We start from the raw sequence: 26,072 nt of genomic DNA on the forward strand, positions 1-26,072 counted from the left end.
TTTCAACGTCATTATCAACACTTCAGAACAATTTTAAAACCATCAAACATTCCAATAAAATTTTGTTACCGATTTTGAAATTTTCCTTCGATTTTGCCTTCAACCCCTAATCGATCAACAATCTACCCATCCATTGACCGCATAATTACTTAATTGACCATAAATCGCGCACCATATCGTATTTATTCACGGCGTAATTTGCAGCTAGCAATCATCCCCGTCTTTGAAACTCGGCTGCTAATCATTAGTACACCAGCGCCGGGAAGGCTGGACCGATGAAATATTAACGAAATCTCGTGAAACTTTCATAGGGGGTCGCTACAGAACGGCGACACGGTTTCCCGTTAATGCGAAACGTTGTTAATTACTGGAACAGTGTCTTCTTGCTCGAAGGGTGGCAAGCAACGGCAACGGCAGCGGCGGCAGCAGTAGCAGCAGCTGTGCCGTAGTAGTAGGCGGCCGAAAACGCGGCTTGTTGCGCCCGATTCCTCAATTAATGCACGCAATTAAACTTCCGCTCTCTTAATGAGCACTTCAATAAAAGTTTATGGCGCAAATCTCATTAAGTGCGCGGGGTCGTTCGTTAGATTCGGTGGCCGGTCGCCCGTGAAACACGGCCCCTTCTGTTCCCGGCGAAGATTCGACGTCCTGCGGGAGAGGAGAGCCGAGAAGCGGAGAGAGAGAGAGAGAGAGAGAGAGAGAGAGAGAGAGAGAGAGAGAGATAGAGACAGAGAGAGGGGAGAGAAAGATAGAAAGAGAGAGAGGAAGAGAGATAGAGAGAGAGAGAGAGAGAGAGAGAGAGAGAGAGAGAGAGAGAGAGAGCGAAGTAGAAAGAGAGAAAGAAGATAGCGAGTGAGTAAGATAGAAAGAGAGACAGCGAGAGAGAAAGGTAAAAAGAGCGAGAGATAGGGAGAGAGCGAGAGAGATGGATATAAAGAGCTCGAGAGAGGGGATGTGGGGAGGGGTTGGAAACTGAATTATAATCAGGCGAAATTCGCGCGATCGAACCGAACATTTTTCTCCGCGCGCGATTTCCCGTCGACGGCGGCGTCGCCGGCGGGGGTGCCGGGTGCCGGTGGGGGCCGCGGAGTGGGGGGGCTTGAAAAATTAACGGACGCAGCCCCCAAACCGATAACATCGTTTTCGCCGGGGCGTGAAAGAAGGGAAAACGCAGGCGCGCCGCTCGCGCCGATCCATGTTTCATGCTGTCGCGGCGTCGCGATTGAACTCATAAATTCGCCGAAAAATTCATGAGCGTCGCGAAATACCGGATTACATTGCATTTACGCCGTTGTTACCCGGCCCGTTCGCCGGGAAATTCACTGGAAATTGCAACGACCGCCAACGCCCAACGACGACCCCTTTTTTCCTTTTTCTCTCTTTTTTTTTTGTGTTTTTTTGTTCACCGCCGGGGGCGTCCGAGCCCGTGAACGTTATTACGATATCACCGATCGGCCCGAACAGTCCCACGGTGCCGACGCCGATGCGCGAAATTAAAAATGGGTCGCTGCCTCGTGGCTGGACGAAATCGTTCGCGCGAAGAGTCAACCCTTTTCTGATGAGTGTGAGGCGTCATTGAAAATTGTTAGATTAGGCTTAGGAATTTTAAGTGGTAATTAAATTTGTTTATGTTGATCCTATTGTTAACCCTTTGCACTCTGAGACGGCATAAGAAATTATTTTATCACGTTTCAAAATAATTTTAATATTATAATAACATCATTTAACATTATTTAACACTGTAATATTATAATAAATAAATACTATAGGTCAGGGAGACTACTTTAAATTTTCAATTAAAATAGCTCCGAGTGCAAGGGGTTAATAGTATAATAGTTGCATTAGTCACGTGGAAGTGAAATTGTAAATGGACGAAATGCATTAGGTTTGTATAAAGTAGGAATATTATCAATATTATTCTTACTATTATTATTATTAAAAGTAAAAAGGAAGTTATAAAGATATATATAAAAAATGCACCGATGATTCGCCACGATCGTCGGCCGTTCGTTGAAGAGGCTTCGCCGTTGCAAAACCCACCCACCCCCCGTTCGTTCTGGGCAAGACAGAGTCGGCGGAGGGAGGGGTTGAAACATTATTCGTGGAGAGATGGGCGCGCGCGCGCGCGGGCTCGTTCACCCCCTATGGCAAAAAGCTGCGATTTTCTTTGCCGTCGCGATACAAGGACGCGCGGGCAGAGACGACGCACCATTTATCAGCCGGTGCGCCGGCTGTTTCGAAAACAGCCGAGATAAGGCGAGTGGCGGCGCGATTTCTTTCGAATAACAGAAGAAAGTACCGTGTAGATTCTATCATTTGACAGGGCTTTTTTACGGCGATATTCGAAACTGCCTCTTCCCGCCGCGTTTTAAAAGAGTGCGCCCCCGTTCGACGACACAGCGTTCCCTTTCGTTGGTTTATTGGTTATTTTTTTTTATTATAGGTTTTATTGGCTCGGGCGATTTCGAGATTTATTTTTAAGCTTTCTTTAAATTGCAATTTATTTTGGATCTTAGAATTTTGGAAGTGAATTGTTCTAGTATCATTTGTATATTAACAATGTAAATTATTATTATTATACTGACGTTGGTAGATTAATGTGATTGCCATGCCAACAACCTCGATATATTTTAATATATTACAATATTCCTGACCAAACTATAAAAATCAATCATAACTCCACCATTCTTAAATTCTACAATATTTAACATAACAATCAGACCCTAATAAATTAGTATTCAGCAATATTTAGAAACATCTATATTCAAAACATTAAACCGAAATCCGTCTCCCGACTCCTCGAATAAAGTAACGAGAGCGCGTGATCGAGTCGCCGCTGCACGGGTAATAAATTTTTCCTTGGGCTTTCGTGCGAGAAGATATTAAAGCTTTCGTAAGGAAACGGTCCGGGCGAACGTGTGCGGCCTCTCGACGACTCCGGCGGCGTCTCGCCCCCCCCCACACGGAGTCACTTTCACGGCCGTAAAGTCCCTAAATCGGGCCGTCGAAATGCTACAATGTGTCTGGGCAAAGGGTGCCGCGCTCGCGCGCGGAATTGGCCGGTGGCGCGAGGGCTAAGAGAACGAGACGAGGAAGAGCTCGTAAAGTCTGTTATTGGCCAATTTGCCGGGGATATACTCACGTCCACGTGTATGCCGGCCACGTCGTACGAGTTGTACGGCTGGTCCCGATCGGCGACGTATCGGTAGAACTCGGTCTCCTCGAGGAACCATTGTATGCTGTAGAGCGGGGCACCCTGGAGGTCGTAGTCGCAGGACAATGTCACCGTGTCGCCGGATCGCACCATCGGCAGAACGTTGATTGTCAGATCCTTCAATCCGGTCGCACCTGTAACGACAAAGACTTCGTTATTTCACCTGCCTATTGGGGATGCAGCTGTTAATAAGACTTGGAACGTGGTTCGTTAATTTATATATTATATTATACTATATTATATTTCATTTCATTGTGCTATATTATTATTATATTATATTATAATATTATTATAAATTATGTTTGTATACGTCACATTTACAATTATATACGCATATATATATATATATATATAAAATAAGCAATATTATGCATATATTTATCTATTATATATTAATACCTTATATTACAGACAAAATTCTCATAAATATCATATATTAATATTAAAACCAGTTCCCAATGGTTTGCTCTAGCTAACATTGAAAGAAACATAATTCCAGGTGCACTTGACGGTGCATCGCCGCGAATAGACGTCTTTTCGAGCTCTTCGAGAACTCGAACGTCAGATCGGATAAGATACAGTGCGTTTCAATAAAATGATAGAAGAAAGTACACGCCGTCGAATTGAGCTAGAAGAGGCTGGCTAGGGGCTGAAAGAGGGTGGCTAGGGGGTGGATAGGGGGCGAGTAAGGGGCGTCCGCGTTAAAATGTTTCGCGAAAGCCTCTCGCTGGATAAATGCCGCGGAATGTTTCATCGAGAAACGGCGAGCTGCGTTCCGCGGAGGGATGCTTTTGTTCGGCCCCGCCGAATAAGTGGGATGTGTTTGCGGAGAAATTGTGCTCGGTGTCTGAATCCTGCGATGGATTGCTGGGAATCGGTGTGTTACCCGAAGGAGAACCAGAAATCAATGTCCATTAAAAATATAGCCGGGAAATGGACGGTATTTTCTGCCTCGTGCCACACACCGGCCACCTTCGTGCTTTTACTGCTCCGCGGAAAACAATCGCAAGACCATCCACGTGGGCTCGTTTTAAAGCTTGGAGTCTCTACTTTTGCACCCGGTAATGTATTTTTGTCGAGGAGTTTTTTAAACAATGTACTAAATGGAAAAGAAAGTGAACGTTTCTTCTTGACGATAACACAAATTTGAACGACTGTGGAAGCTTTGGAAAATTTTTTAGGTCATTGAAACTACCGAGGATTTGAAGAACAAAGTCTCCCCTTTGCAACGAGCTAGCAGAAATTGATCTACGATTTTTTTATGGTCACTTTGTTGCAGTTTTAGTGGAGAGCGTACTGGCCCCTCTTGGCGGATTTTGGATCGTCGGAACACCCTTCACTTGGAGCTCGATAAATCGGTGAAAAAAAATCGTAGACCAAATTTTTTTACACCATCGTAAAGGTGAAACTCTGATCTTGAAATCTACTATAAACAAAACTTCTGAAAAAATTTTTCAATGTTTTTCAGAAGCATTTCAATTCACATTTTTTCCAGATAAAAGGCATCCTCAGTTTCCCATTTATTACTTCGAGAAAAAATTTTTTCCATAAAAACAATTTATACCATGCAAAAGTATACTCTTCAAGCTTTACAATGCGTCAAGTCTCATCGTCCTACGACTATTTATAACGAAGCTATGAATTTTTGAATATCGACAATATTCCAAAAGTCAGAGACTCAGATTTCTGTTTCTTGAAAAAGCTATTTCCATGGTGAATTTCTATGGTTACCGAGCCGACGGTTAAAACGTCAGGCAGGCGCGGAATCACTGTTCGATCGGAAGCTCGCGTCGGCAAATGTTGTTTTAACGGTGAAAATACTACTGGTTTGCGAGGTTCTTTTATTAGGAGGCGCCGGCGAATGAACAAAGATAAGACCGTGGAAGTTTAAGTGTCTACGAGATTCTACGTGGTTCTACGAGGCTCCGCGGGCTTTCTCGTAAGATAGAGCAAGAGGACATGGAAGGAGGAAAGAGCAGGAGGATAGTTGCAGGAGGACGCGAGCGAGCGCGTGACGAGCGAAACGTTACTCGCTCGAATGAGACGAGTGTAAACGTGGAAGCCGGCGGGCGTCGAGATTAGACGTTTTCCAGGCACGGCCGTAATACCCGGGGGCACCCACGCTGATCCCTTTAAAGAGATACTTGGCGGTCTAAATGGACTTTGCTCGCGCGATTAGATTAGCGCCGGCGACGGCCCGTAATTGTCGTATATTCCGGCGAAGACGCACCGGAATATCTAATTAGAGCGATGAATAAACCCGGGCGGATCAGGTCCGGGGCTAGGTCCTCGCCAATATTTATCAGTTCATTAACGCGTTATTATTATGAACGCTGCTGTTATTAAACCGGCGGCCAGTTAATTATTATCGCCGACGTATACCGTACGGCTTATAACAAAAATATTATTATTACTATATTACTATACTATTACTATATTACTATATTATTACCATATTATTGTATTATTACTATATAAGAATAACGATAGAACTATATAAGTAAACTGAAATTGTACTTTTGCTCGATTTTTCGATTTTCTTTTATAATATAAAAAAATATTTAAAAAACATGTTATTTTTATCATGTTAACATTTTATTATTTTATATTTAAATATATAATATTTTAAGAGACACTTAGTTCCTCATCATTCAGATTAAACAATTTTTACAATCAACTCAAAAATATGTATACTATTTTAGTAAAATTCGCCTGAAATAAATTTATATAATCAAATTAAACATTGACAAATTTACTAGAAACATAGTCAAACCTAGCATAATTAATGAATACTTTTTAATCGCCAGATACAGCGAGCTCCAATTGTCTCTAAATAATAGAAAATGGACTCGCGCCGGTTTCGTAATAAACAGCCAATTTATTCGCCAATTATTCGCGATCGCCGCGGCAATTGCGATCGTCCAATGGCGATCCAGAAAACAGACACCGTCGACCAATGTAAAATCTTGCCGGTAGTCGGCGCGAAGCGTTTACGAGACCGCATCGAAATAATAACGTCGATCGTTACGACGTTCGCGTGCCCGAGCCCAGGCCACTTCGACGCAATTTTCGAAAAAACAACCGGAACGTATCGCGTTCGATCAGGCACACGCCGTTCAATAAGCGTAATTAAATTACACCGTCTCCATTCGGAGGATACCCGCGCGCGCCGCTCGTGAATACTGATCGTTTTATTGGCGACCGGCTCTCTACCCAATTACTGTCAATGTTACTGTTATGTCATTACCAGGCTGCGGATCTTTACGCGGCAACGCCGCACGCGTGGCATTAACAATGGCTCTTTCGCTTTTATTTTCCGGGACCGGGCGGACGGCGACAAACCGTTATCGCGGTCTGCGCTGAAAAAATCGTACGGTGGACCGTTTCGGCTCGTTGGAAAGCTGGAAGTTTGTAGTTATTTTAACAATATATAGTGCGTTTTTATTAAAGTCATTTTTGTATGATAAAGTAACGGTAATTAAAGATATATAATATTGAAGAATAATTAAGGTATTTTTTGGGGGTTTTAAATTCTGTTGAACTTTGACGAATTTAAAATTCTCTGGGGACGCGAGAAAATTTTTTTCATCAATTTACCCAAGGTAGATTTGAAGATTGAAGTTTCCTCTTTAAAAACAGCTCCTCAGATTTGATCTACGATTTTTTTTAACAGTGTTAACATAATTTTAATGGAACAGTGCGGTGGGGTCAAATTCGAGCAATTGACAATCGATTATTCTGCAACTTTAGGCGTCTCTGGGGAGCGATATAAATTTTTCTGGTGAATGCGGTTAGCGTAGATTTAAAGAGCATAGTTTTCCCTTTAAAATGACTGCTGAAGAATCGTTCTACGATTTTTTCTCTCGGTTTTATCACGCTTAGAAGGAGACACGAAACTGCTCGTATTGATGTAACTTAAGTCTGCCGGCATATTCTTCGCTAAAATTTCAATAAACTGGCGTAAAAAAATCGTAGATTAACTTTTGATATCTCGTTGTAAAGGGGAAACTCTACTCTACAAATCTGTATTATAGCAATTTGCGACAAAAATTTTTCAAACTTTTTGGACGCATTCGAATATTTCACATTTTCTATAAAATACGTGTCATTAATTTTCGATGCTACGATCATACAAAAAATTGTTATAAAATAATGAATACCACGTTGCAAAAGTAGAAAGTTTAAGCTTCAAAACGAGTATAATCTCATGGCTGTACTATGCTTTGATACGAAATGAGACTAGCTCAAATATCGTCGATTTCTCAAGAATCGGTAACTCCGTGTCGTTCGACCGATATCAGCTGTCTATAGCTCATCGCATGGGTAAAACTGAACCAATAGGATCAGATCATTGTCCGAGAAGATTATTGTCCCTTCTCCAAAAGGGCCGACGATAGAGGGATGCTATCGAGTGATGCTCGAAGTGGCGCAGATGTTCCACCTCGTTCGTTTCGACCGCGTCGTAAGATCGATGGCGAAACGTCGGCGATCGGCCCCCATGGACAGAGGTACATCTCGCCGACGAAGCCATCCGTCTGCTCCTAGAGAGAGGAACATAAGTAGCCGGCGATCGTTTCCCCGATCGTGGAAATCACGGTGCCGGAAACGTTTTTCCGATGGACGCTCGCTCGCCGATACCTTCGCGCTAATTATTGTTCTCTCGGCCGATAAGTCGGTCGAACGCTTGCTCCGGCAATCGATCTTCTTTCCCTGGCGGCCTCCCTGTCGCCGCCGCGACTCGTTCGAGAATGAATTCATCGGATCCGCACGGCAGTGGGGAGGGAAACTTCGCTTTTCCGCGATTTAATAAAAGCGGCCGGAAAACTTTTGTGGGGGGGAAAAAGATCCGCCAGGCGGAAAAGCGTTTCTGAAAGATTAAATGCCTCGCGCAGGAATGGCCGGCTTCTACGAGGGAATCAATGCGCCCGGTAATCCTTCGCTTGTTCGCCGGCGCCGGCTTTCTCGAACCGATTTCGATCTTTTTTACCAAGCCATTTTTCTCCAACAAATTACCCTGCCGCCGCGTAATTACGCATCGAACACCGTCCGTCGGTTTCCTGCGATTCTTTCGAGCGCTGGAAGTGTTTTTCGCGAACCGACACTGAGATTTATTGTTAACCCTTTGCACTAAGACTCCTTTCACGATGCGTTGATTAACACTTATTTGTCTTTAACCCTTTGCACTCGTAGCCATTTTAAGCCTAGATCTAAAATAGCTATTTTAACCAGCTAGATATAATTTAGTACAATTGTGTACGATTTTATATAATTTAGTACAATTTATGAAGATGAAATTGAGTCTTGACTGAGTATTCCAAGGGTTAAGGCGACCTTCTGTGTTGCAACTAATTGCTGTTTTACTCTTAATAATAAACACAATAAATATAAATAATCGCAGCTCTAAAAAGAACGATAAAACAAAGAATCGAGTCTCGTGAAATTATGCAACTTTAGACAAACATCCTAATCTTAAAAAATTTTTCTTCGCTATAATTTCACCGTGGTCTCGTAGAGGGAAGTCTCCCCTTTAAAACGACACCTCGGAAAGCTAACTGGTTGGTCCAATCGTTTCTCCAAAGGCGTTTGAAGAATGCTCAACGCGATCCGTCCGCTTAATTAGCAGCCCGTTGATATCTATGCAGATTCGCGTCTTCCAGAGGTTATGTTCGCTATGTACGTTCTCCTACAAAAATCCGAATTCAAGATGGTAATCGTACGATAACCGTTTACTTCGCAGAATCTGCATGCACCGCCGCAAACGCAGGAATATCGCGCGTCGGCATCGCGGAAATGCGGAAAGTGTATTCGTCGGCCACGAATTCCTAGACGGGTCTCGGCGCGAGTCTTCCACGGAATTTACATATTCATGAGCCTCGCCGTCGAAAAGTCGGAATTAACAGAAGATTCTCTTCGCCGACCGAATGATTCGTCATTGTTAACATATAATAATCCTGTACGCGCGCTGGGAACCGCGTGTTAAACAAATGCAAAAATAACCGCCGTCTATTGGTTACTGGATCGCGGAGCACCATGCAAATTTACATCCCCGTGGAAATCCTTTTACTGTTATTTTACAACTTGCAAACTGTGTCGACGTTTTCTCCCTTTTCAAATGCCATATAACTTTCTTTAAATTTGGCTAATTGACTTGAATATTTTTTTTAAGATGCTCTATTGACTAATTTGTTCAGTAATGATATAAAAAGAAAAAATTTCTTTAGATTGGGTTGATATTGCAAAAAGTAATTGACCGAGACAATTGAAAAAGGTGATAGAGAAAAAAGAATAGAGAAACAGAAATTGAAAAAGGGCAGTAGAATAAAATAATTGAGAAATAGCGATGGGATAAGGTAATTGAAAAACATCAGTTGAAAAAATTAATAGAAAAAGAAGAGTTTATAATAAGGGGGTGGCAAGTCGATTATTAATTCAGAAAAAAATTCTTTTCTAATATAAAAGATATATTTACAGAATTATTTTTAGCATAATTAAGTTCGTCATAAAAATATCCATAAACGCAAAAATTCTCGATATCTCAACTAATAACAGTTTAATAAATAATTGCCACTGGTAGCTTAAAGTCACGGGGTTGCATCTTCTTTCAAGTCGACGGAAAACTGTCAATGTTTCAGCTTTCGCCGGGCCGTTTCGCGTTTCGTTTTAAGATTCCGTGGAAAGAAGAAAGGGCTTCGCGTAATCTGATTCCGATGATCGGTTCACCGGGTATAATGGCGGGGGCCCCGGAACGGATAAGCAGAAAAAGGAGGGATGTTTTTCCATTTAGAGTAAATTTGTATTTAGCCGGGGGGAGGGGGGGGGGAGAGGAGGAGGAGGATCCTGTGTTAGAGCGTCCGACCCCCTGTCTACACCGCAGCCGGGGGGTTCTGCTCGCGGATAAGTAATCCGGATTATCGCGTCTATAAGATGGCGGCACCGGATCCGTGGATCAACGATACCCCAGAGGTTCAGCTATTCGAGGCATCCCGGATCGATCGAGGCATCCCCGACCGCCACGGAAATCACGTATAAATTAGACTGCAATTTCGGAATGCACACACAGTCTCCGTGGAATCTCCGCATCCGCGCGCGTTCGTTCGACCGACGTGTCAATTAACGATCCCCGGCGATCCTCGTACTCTTATTTTCCCGGATCACATAATTTATCTAGGAACGTTATAGCAAGTTTTTCCTGTTAATTCTCCGCTATCTGCGATTTATGATTAATTCATATTAATATCTTTGATAATTAATTGGTATCAATTTTTAAAGACTTAAGTGACGTGAATTTTATTGAGAATAATTAATAATAACTGTTTGAGAATTAGGTAACGTTAATTTTTTAATAATGATTAATATTAACTTTTTTGAGAATTAAGTATCAGGAATTCTTTGGTAATTAATTGGTATTAATTTTTCGAGAATTAAGCATCAGGAATTCTTCGATAATTACTAGGTATTAATGTCTCGATAATTAACGTGTTTTATAATAAACGCGTTTCGGAACTTCTCTCCTCGATGATACAGAAGGTATTGATCTGTATCTCGCCGCGCCATTTTTAACAAGCACGTGGTCGGCCGGAATGTATTCCAGCCCCGTTAAGAAACCGATGAATTATTCAGCGGTACACCCGGTATTTTCCGGTAATTGACACGTCGGCGACCGTGTTTCGACAAATGAGCCCTTGCCGACCACGCTCCCCTCTTCTTTCTTTTTTCTTTCTTTTTTACAATTAAAATCTCGACGTCGAGCAGCTGCCGATTCCCGCGTCTACAATTTATATCGCGACGGGCCGAATTCGGGCAACAAGGGGTTAAGAATAATCTGCATTTAGGATCGTCGAGAAATTTATGCGAACGCCGCCCCGGGGGAGTTCGTGCGATCGTGGAAATCGTGCGATCGAGGTAGAATTCATAGGATCGTGGTAGGATTTATATGATCGTAGAAGAAGTCATGCGATCGTGGTAGAATTTATGCGATCGTGGAAGTTATGTGATCATAGGAAGATTTTTGTGATCCCAGTAGAATTTTTGTGACCGCAGGAGAAATCATGCTATCGTGGAAGTCATGCGGTCATATTAGAATTCATGCGATAGCGATGGAATTCTTGCGATCACAATAAAGTTCTTGCGATCACAGTAGAATTTTTGCGATCACAGGAGAATTCTTGCGATCACAGTAGAATTCTTGTGATCACAGTAGAGTTCTTGCGATCACAGTAGAATTCTTGCGATCACAGTAAAATTCATATGATCACAGTAGAATTCTTGTGATCACAGTAGAATTCTTGCGATCACAGTAAGATTCATATGGTCACGATACAATTCTTGCGATCACAGTAGAACTCATATGATCACAATACAATTCTTACTATCGCAGCACCATTCCTGCGGTCGCTGTACAATTCATTCTATCGTAGAATTCATGTGATCACATTAGAATTCACGCGACCGTAGAATTCCTGTGGTCACACTAGAATCCATAGTACCGTAGAATTCGCTGTTTCCATTGCAGCGACGGATAAAAGATCGTCGACATATTCAGCCGGCGAGAACCGACCGTCGTCGACTCTAAATAAGAAATTCGGCCGCCGGCCCGGCAATAATTTCCCGAAGTCGAGTACCCGCGGTGTGCACCGCGGCGTAGACAATATTGTTTGCCAGTCATATCCCGCGGGGACCGTTCCCCGTGAATAAGTCTGGATCAAGCGTACGGACAACCTCGCAGTTTAACCGCTCCTCGTAGAAACACGCGGGTAAAAATACACGGACGGTGGTGGCCGGGCCGCGCCGGTCTACGTTCCCTCCTCTTGCTTGTATCTCTTCTAAATCAATATTTAACGTGCAGCTTGTTAAAACGCTCGACTGGCGCCGGAAGTGGGAATTAACACGTGATCGGTCGGTTTCGGTCGCCGTGAACGTTCCTATGAGTTTGTTTTTCGCTGTTTGATGGCTCGAGGCAGCATTTTGGGGAACTGGGAATAATACTAAAATGTATTAATAACAGTAATAATAAAAATAAAAATAATAATAATAGTAGTAGCAATAATGATGATAATAATTAATAATCTTTACTTTTTAATTTCTGTTAGATTGAGAGAGAATAATAGTATAGTGGCAGTCTGAATATCGTTCGTTTTTATTATTCAATGTTATTAACAAAATTATTGAAGGAAGAAACACATTTTCATTTAATTTATATTTTCTAGGATCTAGTCTAAAAATTGTTATTTTACAGAAAGCTGCGCAATCCAGTTACGAAGCTAGAAAGATTTCTATTCGATTTTCCAAATGTCTGACCAATGTTAGTATTATCTACTTGCGCGAAACTCTATACACTCCATTGACGCCTTTGTGACAATTAAAGATCAACAATCCAATAAAAATTAGTTCAGCGATGCAATTGCCTCGTACAAAATTCTATCATGCCTGCCTCATTATTCGAATAATTAATATTGGTAATTACTAGTAATTAGTATTGGACAATAGGTCGGCTAATTGGCAAACAAGTGGAACAGGTCGACGCACGGTCGACCTATCATTTCAGGTCAGTAGTATCGGCCGGAGAAACAGTAGAAGAACCACGACGCCTAGAAAAAGAAACATTCTCTCGCATGAGAGAATGAAACAGGCTCGCCTCGAAGCATAAATAAACTTTCCCACGGCCCGCGTTGTTATTAAAAAACGCTAGCACGGAATAGTTCCAAAATAATGTGTATCCGTCAACATTCTATCGGGGAGGGGGGCTGTTTACGAACGGTTCTCCGGTTAACTTATTCAACTCATCGCCTAAAATCAACTCTCGCGGTAGCTGCGCCGAGGGTTAAACAAGCTCTGGGGGGGAGAGGAGAGCATCAAGAAACAACCGCCGCGAACTGAGCGCGGAATAATAATCTTGCCGTTACGCGTCCGCGAATTAAATAACAATGATCTCGCGGTTTAATTGCTGTTTTCCCGTCGGCGAGAACAGCCGGCCCCTGCGCCGACGAAAGAAAAACAAGCGCGCGATCGAAATGGACATTGTCGAAATTAAAATTAACATTTAGTTCTTAGGCTTCCATCAATTTTAATATAAAAAGATGAAAATATATTCTTTTCTATAAGAAAATTATATTTCTATTTTCTAGAAATATAATTTTCAATCGTCAACATATATTTTTCGATTAACCCTTTGATCTCGGGGTCCGTCGCCGCTCGCGACGTGGAACGCAGACACGGACGAGGAGGGGCGCGATGTATTCGCGCGGAAATTCCGCGCCGAAAAATCAAACCGCGAATCAACGTGGCCGCGGCGCCGTTGAAAACGCGTCGCGGAACCGGGTCAGCGAAACTTTAAAAGGCTCGCTCTGGCTTCTCTGCGGACTAATCGCCGGCAACAGGGAGGAGGAGCGGGGGGAGTGCGGAGCAATCTGACCGTGGAATTTCGATTTTCGAGCGATTATCGCGCGGCCGCGGCTTGGAAAGAGAGCTCTGTCCGCGCCGGAAAATGCCGACGGCTCGGCGAACCGTTTTCGGTTTTCGCGGTCTGCCGGCGCCTGAACGCTTTTTCGAGACCGCGAGGGGGGTGGAAAGTGAGAGAGAGAGAGGAAACAAGATTGTAAGAGAGAGTGAGAGATACGCGGGGGGTAGGAGAAGAGAGGAAATAGAGAGATAAAAGGGAAAATAGAGAGAAAAGAAGGAAAATATAGAGAAAAGAGAGAAAATAGAGGGAAAAGAGGGAATATAGCGAGAAAAGAGGGAAAATATAGAGAGAAGAGAGAAAATAGAGAGAAAAGAGGAAAAATAGAGAGAAAAGAAGGAAAATATAGAAAAGAGAGAGAAAAGAGGGAAAATAGAGAGAAAAGAAGGAAAATATAGAGAAGAGAGAGAAAAGAGGGAAAATAGAGAGAAAAGAAGGAAAATAGAGAGAAAAGAGGGAAAATAGAGCGAAAAGAAGGAAAATATAGAGAAAAGAGAGAAAAAACAGAGAAGGAAGACAGAGAAGAAAGAAAAGAGACCAAACAGAGAAAGAAGACACAAAAATGACAGAAACAAAGATCAACTAGTCTAAAAGACACTCGAAATGAATCAGAAACATTGCACGTCTCTGAAGTTTCCCAGTTCTCCTAAAACCCTTTGTCATAGAACGGAAAGGGGTCGAAATCACTCGGTAAAGAGTACAAAGAGCCCCCGGCTAAAGCCGAGAGCAGCTTGAAAACTGTTTTTCGCATTGCGGGGCCGACGCCCGCCTGGGAATCAAAACAATTTTCACGTACCGCCAGTAAATAGGAGCGATCATCGTTTCGATCCGCAGCTATGGAATCCGTAAATCAGCGATATTGCTACCGTGGACCGGTCCGCCGGAAACCAATATCGGGGACACTTACGATTTATCCATATTCATTAGTCGGCCACACTAACGCCGCCTACCAATCAGCCGCCGATAATTATCCACGTAATTAGGCCGGTACCCCGGGCTCAAACATACCCGCACCGTGGTCCCCTCTCCCTCTACTCTCTCTCCCCCCTCCACTCTCTCCAGGCCCCCACGCTGCGAACCTCTATTTCACCTGGCTGCCCGAAATTGGAGCGATTCAATTCCTCGATTCCACGATTACTAGTTTTTCGATGCAGTCGACGCTCGACGATGCTCCTAGCGCAGGGCCGTAATTAAATGCCAGCGCGTGTATGTACAAGCACTTGCGTTCGCCATCTTTCGGGAACGGGTCGACGACTAGCGTGGACGGCTCGTGCGAGTATCTGATAATGTTAGCCTGGTATTATTGAATGATCTCTTGGGTTGAAAGATCGAGACGCTGGTCAATTATCAGGAATTTTTACAGATCCCTAAAAAGCGAAGGAAATTCTCCAAGAACTAAATCAAACTTCTCGCCAACTATTATTTTTAAAACCGCTAAAAACCAGTACCCTTTGACCTAGATTCTGATATAAAATATCTGATTTCATTCAAGAAAAGAAAATTAACAGTTCCGCTTATAAAATAATAAACGTGCCACATACTATATCCCTCTTACAACCACGCAAGCTATATATCCAAAAATTTATCGCAAACATTCACCGCGCATTGCGAAAGTTGCACGAGAATGCAGAAGTCGCTCTACTACCGTCCTGTACATCCTAATGGAAATCGCGGAAAGTTTAAATAAACCGAATTTCGCGGCTGTTGCGAAACAATATACGTTAGTCATGTTTAGGTACCGCTGGTTGCAAGCGTTGAATAAATGGCCGGCCACTTAGGGGAATCGTAAGTGCGAAAACTAATTCCGTCGCCGGCGCAGTTACGATCGCGGAATGAACTTTCCCTGTTGAACCGTCCAAGTCGGCGCGCTCGGTCTGGGAAACGGAAAAATCTCCGGGCCGTGGCGAGAACGGGAGCCGCGCCGCGTCGCGCAGGTGCATTATGGGAGATCCTAAATTGAAGCAACACACCGGTAATCGTGCGCGAGCACCTCGCGGAAGTGTTCGCCGGCCCGGTTGAATTATCACGTTCGTCGTCGACAATTAGACACTAAAATCCCCACATAATTAAAGCAATTTAATTAATTAAAATAAAACTAAAGAGTTCACATTTATCATAGGGGATGCTATTAGAACTCTTTCGCATTCGAGAAATCATAGTCGAATTTTGCTCGAATATATTGCGATAAAAATAAATTTTCAAAATTCGCCAGAAATTAGTCTTTTGCTATCAGAGATATCAGTGATAAATAAAACACAAAAGACGAACAACGCCGTCGTTTAAAAAAAAAACTGTTTCATTTTGCCATCCAGATTCAACAATAGCGGTCGCGGGCCAGTTTCCATGTTACAAAAATCTCCGGGTGTTGTAATTACGTTTGCCGGTCTAATCCACGCGGACAGCGCGGCAGTTTTTTGTTTTCGTTTACAGCGACGAAAAAAAAAAAGAAGGAAATTCGCTTCTAACGGCGCGATGGCGCTCTTTTCCGGGCGGAATTACTTTTTTCACTTCTAACTCCGGTCGCTCGAACGATTTAATTTTCATTTGACGGTAAATAGGCTCGTTGCGAACGCTCGTTCACGCGGCCGAAAACTTCTCCTTTCCCGGCCGTGGAACGCGATAACATTCTTCTTTTTCTTTTTCCTCTTTTTTTTCTCCCCGTTCCGGCCGAATTAGTTCACGCACTTTCGTCGCTCGAGCGCCGCGGTTCTTGTTTGTTCGACTTTGCGCACGCAGAGTTCGTTTTAATGCGGCCGGTAATTAAATTTGCTTTAATACAGGCGACTTAATATATATATATATTTCGGCGTGGAACATTCGTTCCTCGGTCCACGCTCGTATTTCAACCGGGCGGAATTTCCTCGCGCGCGCGCGCGGGGGCCGACGTCGTCTACTTATTTCAATGGAACAAATTCGGTCGAATTTAGTGCTAATTGGAATTTCACTCTTTGTCGGGACGGGGCTCGAACTGCGGGATGTAGTCACGGCGACCGCTTCATTCGCCCGTGCTCGTTCTCTATGCGCGGGAACAATGGTACTCGAATTTTTCGAAAGGGCACACTATATTCCCGCCCATTCGAAAGTATGACTAACAGTTGTAATATATTTCTCAGAGTTTGTCGAAAACCGTTGACGAATCCAGAAAACGATCCCCGTCGAAATTATAACAATTCGACCTACAAATTAATATTCACCTTTCTGTAATAACTTTCCTGGCCTCGTCGCCATTCGGCCGGAAAGGGTTAAATCTTGATGGAAGACAGTGTCGTCCAAGAAAAATACAGTAATATTGCAATTTCTCCGATAGAACTATTATTTTTACGCGAATCGATTCCTCTTTCCATTCTCTTTAAAAAATGACTAAGGTCCTTGGATCTAAAATTAACTATAATAGTTCAGAGATATGAGTTTTCTGCGCGCGTAGAATGGAAGCACAGTCCGCCATTGCTGTTCGCTAAATACTGTATCCGATTTCCTGCTTTGCCTAATGCCTTCGCTTTGAGCTGGCTGTTTCAAATTAAGCCATCCTATAATTATAATTATTATTACTATTGCTAATAATTAATATAATTATAATAATTATTATTATCATTACAGTATTTATATCGTAGTATTTTTTAATAATCCTTCGCAGCACGGAAATGCCTAGGATATATATACGGCAGCCGTCGCGAGCCGGTTTAAAAACCGTTCCGGCTTCCAGCGGATGATTCCGATGACCCGAGCAACGGCCATGGAGGATCGTTGGACTGTGCATGATAGAGGATATAGCATAAACTCGGTGGCTGAAAATCACGGGCCCGCGGCATTAAGAACCGAGGGGGTGCGGCGGCGGCGCGGCGCTGACGAGAGCGCATTACCGCGCCGCGGCGCGGCCGGGTCTCCGCTCGCGCGTAGTTAAACAAATCGAGCCGCGGGGACGCGCCCGGAAACTGGCCGGCCCCGGCCTAAACGCGATATAATTACGTTCGGTCGCGATATCCATTTCGAGTCGGCCGATCATTAGCACATAATCACGGGGCATTAGTTGGACCGCGCGCGGCTGCATAAGCGAGTTTTATCGGTCGGTACGCGTTCGGGGACCCCCCCTCCGCGAAAGATTAAACAACCGCAAGGCTTGATCTTGATTAAGCCAACCTGTGCTGCGGTTCAATTAAATATTCGAAATTCATCAGACTTTGGCCGGACCGACCAACTACAGATAAAACAGCGAATTATCGCGACCGTGGAGAGAGCTTTGCTTCTCTCTCTTTCTCTCCCTATATATATACAGTCAGTTCCATAAGTGTTCCTATCCTCATTGCTTATAAGAGAAATCTGTTGAAATCCGGAGATGCATGTAAAATTTTACAATGAACTTTTTATTATCTTATTTAATATCTTTCGATGTGACGGAAGTGAACTTTGACAAAATTAACTTAAACAGATAAATAAAGGAAAATAAATTCGTCGCTCCAGCCGCGAAACGAGTTCTCCTCGTTTTCGGACTTGTTGTGACGCTACAGGTGCAGGGAATCGCCAAAATTTCCCTTCGCCCACTCTCTCCCTTCCTAGAAAGAGAGAGAGAGGGAGAGAGAGACAAATTAATTTTCTAGTTTCCGAAATTCTCGGTCACGAGACCGCGATAATCGCGGCAAGCCGAATCGCGGAACGCGTATATCGCGGCTGGTCCCCGCGTCGTATTAGCCGAAATTAGCGAGGAGATCGGTGGCAAGAGAGGGGGGCGAGGGGGGTGGCGAGGGGGTTGCCAGGAACAGGGCGGCCACGATAACGGAGATCGGTGGATGTAGATTGCGAAGTTACCAGGCTGGAACCGATCGTGAATCCGGCCGGTATCGCTGTAACGCGCCCCAAGGACCTTCCCCGATCGGCGTTCGAGCAGAAATTTGTAGCGCGGGGCTAAGCCTCGTACGCCGCGAGATGAAATTCGCTCCAAAACTGTCGCAGGTGTCCGGGATTACCGTGTAAAGTTCCCGTTTAAGCTGGCGGCGCGATTCGCCGGCTGAGACGGTGCTGCCGCGCGCACCCACCCATCCCCACCCCTCCCCCCTGCACCGTTTTGTCATTCTTAGTTCCCTCGGAATTGATTAGGCTCGTAGCTTGACGGCAACCCCGTGCCCCTACGGGCGATTAGTTTGCCGAAAACGACGAATCAACGAAATCCCTCCAAATTCTGCCCTAAAATACAGCTCCAGAACTTTTCATATTTATTATGTATTTTAATTTAACCTAAATGCGTTGTTTAACAGTTTTCTGTATTTTTAATATTTAAATTGTAATGTGAATAGATTTTAGGTTTTGACAGACTTTAAATCTTTTAATACATAAATTGTCCTAGGATCAAGATTTTTAGTAAAAAATTGATTTACAATCGCTTCTTTACTTAAATTAAAGTTTCTTGTAATTTCATACTATATAATTATAATTTCTGCCTTTCGTCAAAATCATGAACACCATATTCCTGATTTTATCTTACTCGAGTCACGCGTGTCTGACCATGGCCGCCTATTCTACTTAAACGCACGCGTCAAACACCCAACATTAAAACCTTAATAATTTTGTAAATAATCTTCGCAGAGCAACGAGCCTGGACTCGTTTGAAAGCTCGAAGCTTCTACTTTCGTTCTGTATCATTCATTTTCCTGTAACATGTTCCTCCTAGCGCGGCAAAAAGAAAATTGACTGCCCCGTTCCAGAACGATAAATAGTAACGTAAATACCATCCGGAGCGACGCGCGCTCCATCTCCCCGGTTTCCATTTAAACATTACTCTGATTATATTAATTTGGAGGAGGCAGCGTGTGCCGGATCTACGAGGCGAAACGAATCTGTAAATTGAAAAGTCGCGAACCTCTTCGCAAGGCTGGCTGCTTCGCAGACCGAGCGAGAGTTTGTATTCGGCGAGGAGCGCTGCCGCTTCTCTCGACCGGTTAATAAAATTTCTTCGGAGCCGGGAGAGGCTCTCATCGAATTAGAAAAGGAAAGAATTGACAAAACTCGTTGGCCCCGTACCTAAGGGAGAAACGAAGCGAAAAGAGGAGAAAAAAAGAGAGAGGAGAATCTTTCTGCGCCGGTAAAATTTGATTGAATCCGAATAGCATTCGATTCTTCTGTGGCACGCGCCGCGAGACGGACGCCGCCCCGCTTCTAACAAGCGGATTCTTCTTTGCCCCGTGATTCAGGGGGGTGGGGGATGTCCAATTTCGGTGCCCGGTGTCCTGTGGAAAACTCTCTCCCGGACGACCGTCAGAAGAAAGAGAAGCTCGGCGGGGGGAAAAATGATTCTTTGTCGGCCGGCTTTGCGAAGTTATTGCCGTGAACGGAATGCTCTAAAATTCATTAAACTCGTGCGTCGTCCGAACGCCGCGCGAATGAGAATGCCTTTCCTTTGTGGGGGCGGCCCTTACGGGCCCGCCGGCCGGCTCATCTGAAAGTCACCCGGCTCCTTTGACCGGGTATCGCCGTTCTTCTCACGCGCGCGCGCGAATATTAAATCGACGCGGCCAATTTGGTCGCCTTTCTATTGTTCCGGCCGATATGATCCGATCGCCTCGGATCAATCGCCTCGGAAAAATTCTGCGGACAAAACCTGAACCGGACAAACGTGAGAATAAACTTGGCCAGCAACACCTTCTCTGCTCCAGATGATCGGACATCGCGCGAGGTTTCAGTTCGTCCGCGCAAGAGGACGCTTTTCCTATTCGCCGCTTTCGTCACAGGCGGAAAACGTGGTTGCACGCTTCCGTATTTTTTTTTTGTCGCGGCAGATCCTCCCCGTCGGTTTATTCTCCGATAGGTTCTGTGCCATCTCACGGGCGTTATCCGTTTTATCGCGGCGCGTAAAAGCGCCGTAAAACGGCGAGCCGAGCGCGCGTGCAATGCCGGCCGATCGCCACGAAATCGCGGCGATCTTAATTCTTTGATGGCGGAAGTGGCTCGCGGGTGACACGTACCGCTCATACATACATTCATATATACGTACATACTTATAGAGATACGTACATATACTATATACATATATTCAATATGTATATAAGTTTCAATACGCTTTTCCTACCGATATTTTAGCGCATAGACTAAATTCTGGTCTTTATCTCTCTCTTCCCCTCTCTCTCAAATTATCTATCAATCTCTCTCTACATATACAGGGTGTGCCAGTTTTCAAGGTTCAAATTTCGTCAGTATATTCTATGGCGCAAAGTAAAGAAAAAATGTTATAGGTTATACACAGCTTTGAGAAGCATTACCGTCGTGTTTTCACTAGCAATTTTCGAAGAAACAGCGACGCTGAAACACAACGATAATCAACGTTAACTGGCCGGATCAAGAGCGATCCGCGGGGCAGGATCTAATCGGCGCGGGGGAAACGATTCCGCGGCGGTGAGTGGCGGAACCATTACAACGCTACCGCATCGCGGTACGCGATGGTATTTTTTATTTCGTTTTTACGTCGGCCGGCCGACGGAATAAATCAGCCCGGGGGCCGCGGCGGGGAACAGCGTTTTAAGCGACGCCGACGGCGAGGAAGTAAAAGGGATTCGTCCTCGCCGGAGCCCACGTCGTAAAACCGGCGATTATTCTCCGCGGCGTATCCGCCGAGTAAGACAATCGAAGACGGCCGAAAGTATATCTGTGACCAACGATATATGTACAGGGTGTCCAAATACATATAAATAAATAAATAAATAAATAAATATGGATAATATATATAGTAGTATAAATAGCTATAAATGGATATAAATAATAGCATAGATTGATTAATAATATTTTAAATATTTATAAATATTCTACTCTTCTTTTTATATTCTTTTTATATCCTAAATATTATATTCCCCTTATATAAATATAAATAAAACTATATAACATAAACAAAAATGTATATAAACCAATACAAATGTTTAAATAAATTTCTTAACCCAAATAATCGTTCTAATAAAAATCATGAAATCAAAAATCAACTCAGAATAAATTCAGAAGTATCTCTTGCACAAAAAAGCGCATGCTTTTTAATACTCGCTGGATTTAATGTTAATAATCGCTCGTCGAATAATGTCATCTGCGCGACGATTGTTCGGAGAACGGTGGATGGAATTTAATTACAGGCGAGCAAGTAGAAAGAGCGAAAGAAGTGGACCGCGGCTGGAATTGCCGGTTGCAGCGGCGTTCAACCGGCTATCAGCGCAGCCGAAATACGCAAACACTGGTTTTCAGGTTCTTCCGCGGTGCCATTAAGTCGTTCGGCGTACTCCGAGCCGCATTGTCGCGGGTATCTCCGGCAGCCTCCTATCATTTCTTATCGCGACCGGCCGCGTTTCCCAAGATACGGAGAATATAATCGCGGGCCCTCGCGATATTCTTCCGGCGATACGCCTCCCACTTTTTTTCCACGGGACCGGCCATTATTCTACGTTATTCTACTTTTCTGCGGTGAAGTTCTCGCTCCACGAACGTTGGCACGAAAATGATCTTTGAAAGCTATTTGACGCGACGAAATTCTTTGTATATATTATTTTTAAATATTTGACGCCGCGAACTTCGAGCGATATGAACGTTTGAATAAGTGTTATTGGAAATTATATTTTTATTGTATGCAAAGTTTTGTAAATTTTATTTTAAATTGTAGAAGTGGGTAAATGGATTGGTTTTAACATTTATGGATTTTCCTGTGGCCGGTGTACTATTGTATGTATATTTAATTGGTTAGTAATGATGATTTGTTGGATAATATTTAATAATTTGGTGGATGGTGTTTAATAATTCGGTGGATAATATTTAATAATTCCTTTGGTAGTATTTAATAATTCGTTAGATGAAATTCAATAATTCGGTGGACAATATTTAATAATTCTTTCGATAATATTTAATAATTCTTTCCATTACATTTAATAATTCCTTCGATAGTATTTCATAAATCCTTCGGTAATATTTAATAATTCCTTCGACAGTATTCAATAATTCCTTCGTCAATATTTCATAATTACTTCCACAATAATTCATTAAAAATTCTAGTAATAACAACACTAACATCAACGGTACTAACAATAAATAATAATTCATATTTAATTAAACGATCCGTCACCCTTCGAAAACAAATCCAACGTCTCTTCTTTCGCCTCGAGAAAAATACCTCACGCCTCATTTCCATGTAGCCGCCATTCGGCTACAGGTTCAAATTATCCCGTTTTTCGTTTGTTCCCGTGATTCCCCACGGTCGGCGTGCATTTTCTCATCGAATCGTTGGACTCGTCCGTACGCACGTAGCTTAAACGGCACTTATCTTGTCGCTGTAGAGAGACAGAGAGAAAAAAAAGGAAAAAAAAGAAGAGGAGGCGGGTAGAAACAGCGGCGGCAGCAGCGAATTCTTCCGGCGAGATAAATGCGCGTTTACAACGATCCCGCGTTTAAATACACCGTGGAGAAGTACGATCGCTCTCGGTTGTTCCCGGGACCCGTTCTCTCTCTCTCCCTCTCTCTCTATCCTCCCTCTCTCTCTTCTCTCTCGGGTTTCAGACAGATAATCTTTCCGCGGGAATTTCACAGCGGCGAAGTACGATATCGCCTTAAGTTTGCCTTAATTACGCGTTTCTAATTACTCGCACTACCCTGCCGGGCCGCCTGTGTCTGTCTGCGCGCGTCATGCTCCTCGGGAGAGGCTCGCATTTGCTCGCGTTCGCTTGCATTCGCTTGCATTTGCTAGCATTTACCGTAACTTCGTTCACGGCGCTACCCCCCACACCGTACCGTCCTGTGTTAAATCACTAATAGTTAATATTGACAATGGATTTCCGAGACAACAGTAACCCCGCCCCTCGACCCACCCTCCAACCCCCAGCGAACCAGGTTTCAAGAACAATCGCACACGCACCGTTTAATCTCATCGATCCGCGCCGGGGAACTTTCGTTCACGAATATTTCGACGGTGTAACTGTTGTCCATGGTTTGTAGTTCGTCTTCCTATATTACCGATTTTGATTTTTTTATCAGAAAATATTGGGAACGAATAAATGCTAATTAACGCAACGTGAAAGGAATCGTAGCGCAAGGGGTTAATATTATATTAATTTTGCATTTCACTAGCCTTTGCACCGTCTACCAAACCTAACCTAAGAAAGACCACGCGGAGCACAATGCTCCGAAGTGATCAGACGCGCAGTCATACTACACGGGTACGATTTCAGCCGAGTGGGGCCGTTCCGTGGGATCGTCGAGGCTCTCTCGCCGTTGGAAACTAGGCTTTCAGCAGATCAAGAAATCGTTAACAAGCCGCGTGGTGCGCGGTTCGATCGCGAAGCGACAAACGCGGCGCGAGAAGAGAGACGATCGTTGAAAGGGACGCCCCGCGATTTAAATTCTCAGCGCCCCCACCCCGGCCCGATAAAAGTATTCCGCGGCGATCCATCTCTCTCTCTCTGGCTGTTTCCGCGAAAACATCGGAATTCAATCGTTCCGGGCGGGGAAGCGAGGCCAAGGAACCGAACAAATCCTCTTAGCCTCGAAAGCGGCCATTAACCATCGGTAAGTCCCATCGAGGCGGTCCTCTCGGTCGGGACCAAAATATCCCGGGGTATCAAGGAGGGTTCTGCGGTTTCTCGTGAGAGAGCGCGAGATTAGACACAACAGAGAGAGAGAGAGAGAGAGAGAGAGAGAGATTGGGAGAGAGGCAGAGCAGAGATTAGAAAGAGAAATAAAAAAGCACAAAGTATAACGAAATACAATTGGTATGATAAAAAGCGTTCAATAATTGGCGAGACACGGTGCAACATAATGACGATACGATCGATAATTTAACAATAGCCTTTAGCCCCTTCACGTATCATTTTCTCCAAAGTTACTGCGATTAGGAATTTTTCAATTGGCGTAATTTCTTAGAAGAGACAGAACTTTAATGCCTGAAATATATATTATGAAACATACATTAATGCCATGCCTGAATATACTTAAATGCTTAAATATTAACAACAATGGATTAGAATTTTCTTCCAACATTGAGGAACGGAATAATATCCATATTTAATAATTTATTATGACCAATTTCCATCGCGAGTCAGACTCGCGTAACAAGCTATAATGATGTATATAACTATTTCTGTTTGACTATTATAAAGAGAGTGAAAGAGGGGGTGATTAGAAAAAGGACAGATAAGCAGAGTAGAAAGAAAGAGAGAAAAAGAAGGGACAGAGGGAAAAAAAGAGTGAAAGAGGAGAGAGTTTAACGCAGTACAATTCAAATGATAAAAAGCAATCAATAATTCAATTATAGCTTCGCGAGACACGGTGCTACGTAATGACAAATCGATTGATAATTGAACAATAGGCACCTGGCAATGACACGTATCGATATTGTCGTGAAACAATGCATATTACCCTTTCTGTTTGACTGTTGTAAAGAGAGTGACAGAAGGAGAGATTAGAAAGAGAACATAGAGAGAATAGAACAAGAACAGAGTGATAGAGAAAGAGATATTAGAAAGAGATTGAAGTGAGAGAAAGTGATTAGTACAAGAACAGAGTGAGAGAACATGATTAGAACGAGAAAAAAATGAGAGAGAGAGAGCTTAGAAATCGAACAGAGGAAGAATGAATCGGAGAGCAAAAAGAGAGCAAGCGATTAGAAATAGAACCGAAAGAGAGAGAGGGAGAGAGAGGAGAGGGGGAACAGAAAGAAGAAAACGCAGGTAAGTCAGTCGACATCCAATCAGTTCCTCGGACCTCTCCGTCAAAGTAATCCGTTCGAAGACGCCGGAAGGGGCGCGAACATCGTCCCGTTCAACATTTGCAAGGGGCGGCGGGGTGTCGAGGGGTCGCGCGGGAGGCAGAGCCGGCAAGAAATGGCGCATGTCCGAGGCTAGGCAGCCGTCTGCCAATACCAAGTATCCCGAGCAACGTTACATCGTTGCCGGTCGATTGCAGCCGCGATATCGATTGTGAGGGGGCAAGAAGCCGTGACAGGAGAGAGGCCCGAGAGCAGCCTCGGACAAGCGGATAGAAGGCTTATCAACGATCTTCCCTGCTACGACGATCCCTAGACCGCCACCCTTACTTACACCCCCTCCTCTCTTTACATCCTCGAGCGGGCCCTTCAATGATGAGTCTTCCTGCGGGAACAAGGGTTTCTCGAATTTTTTCCGGGCGGACTGTTAACGATATCTGCATGCGATTTATTGGGAAAGGTGGATGCGTCGTTCAGTTATAAGAAACGATTTTTCTTGATCGCGGTCGTCTATTTGCAATCGTGATGTAGCAGAGATTCGGAGCCAGGTGTACGTCGAAGCACCACGTTTGATAAAAATATGAGATTCTTTGGATTTCTTCTGAGAGATTAAGGATGTATGAGAGAACTTTTATGGGGAACGTGCAAACTGTACCTGTATGAGTATATTTTTCTTAGCTGTGTTTGCTACA

General features: G+C 43.8%; 1 protein-coding gene across 1 annotated transcript in view; it reads right to left on the minus strand.

The window, feature by feature from the left end:
- LOC144467561 (uncharacterized) overlaps positions 1 to 26,072 on the minus strand; it is a 179,723-nt gene that overhangs the window by 50,462 nt on the left and 103,189 nt on the right. The window contains exon 2 of the mRNA XM_078176419.1: positions 3,143 to 3,348. Within this exon, the coding sequence (XP_078032545.1) occupies positions 3,143 to 3,348 (206 nt within the window). The remainder of the gene's footprint in view (positions 1 to 3,142; positions 3,349 to 26,072) is intronic.

This window comes from Augochlora pura, chromosome 3 (genome assembly GCF_028453695.1).
Source record: "Augochlora pura isolate Apur16 chromosome 3, APUR_v2.2.1, whole genome shotgun sequence".
NCBI lineage: Eukaryota > Metazoa > Arthropoda > Insecta > Hymenoptera > Halictidae > Augochlora > Augochlora pura.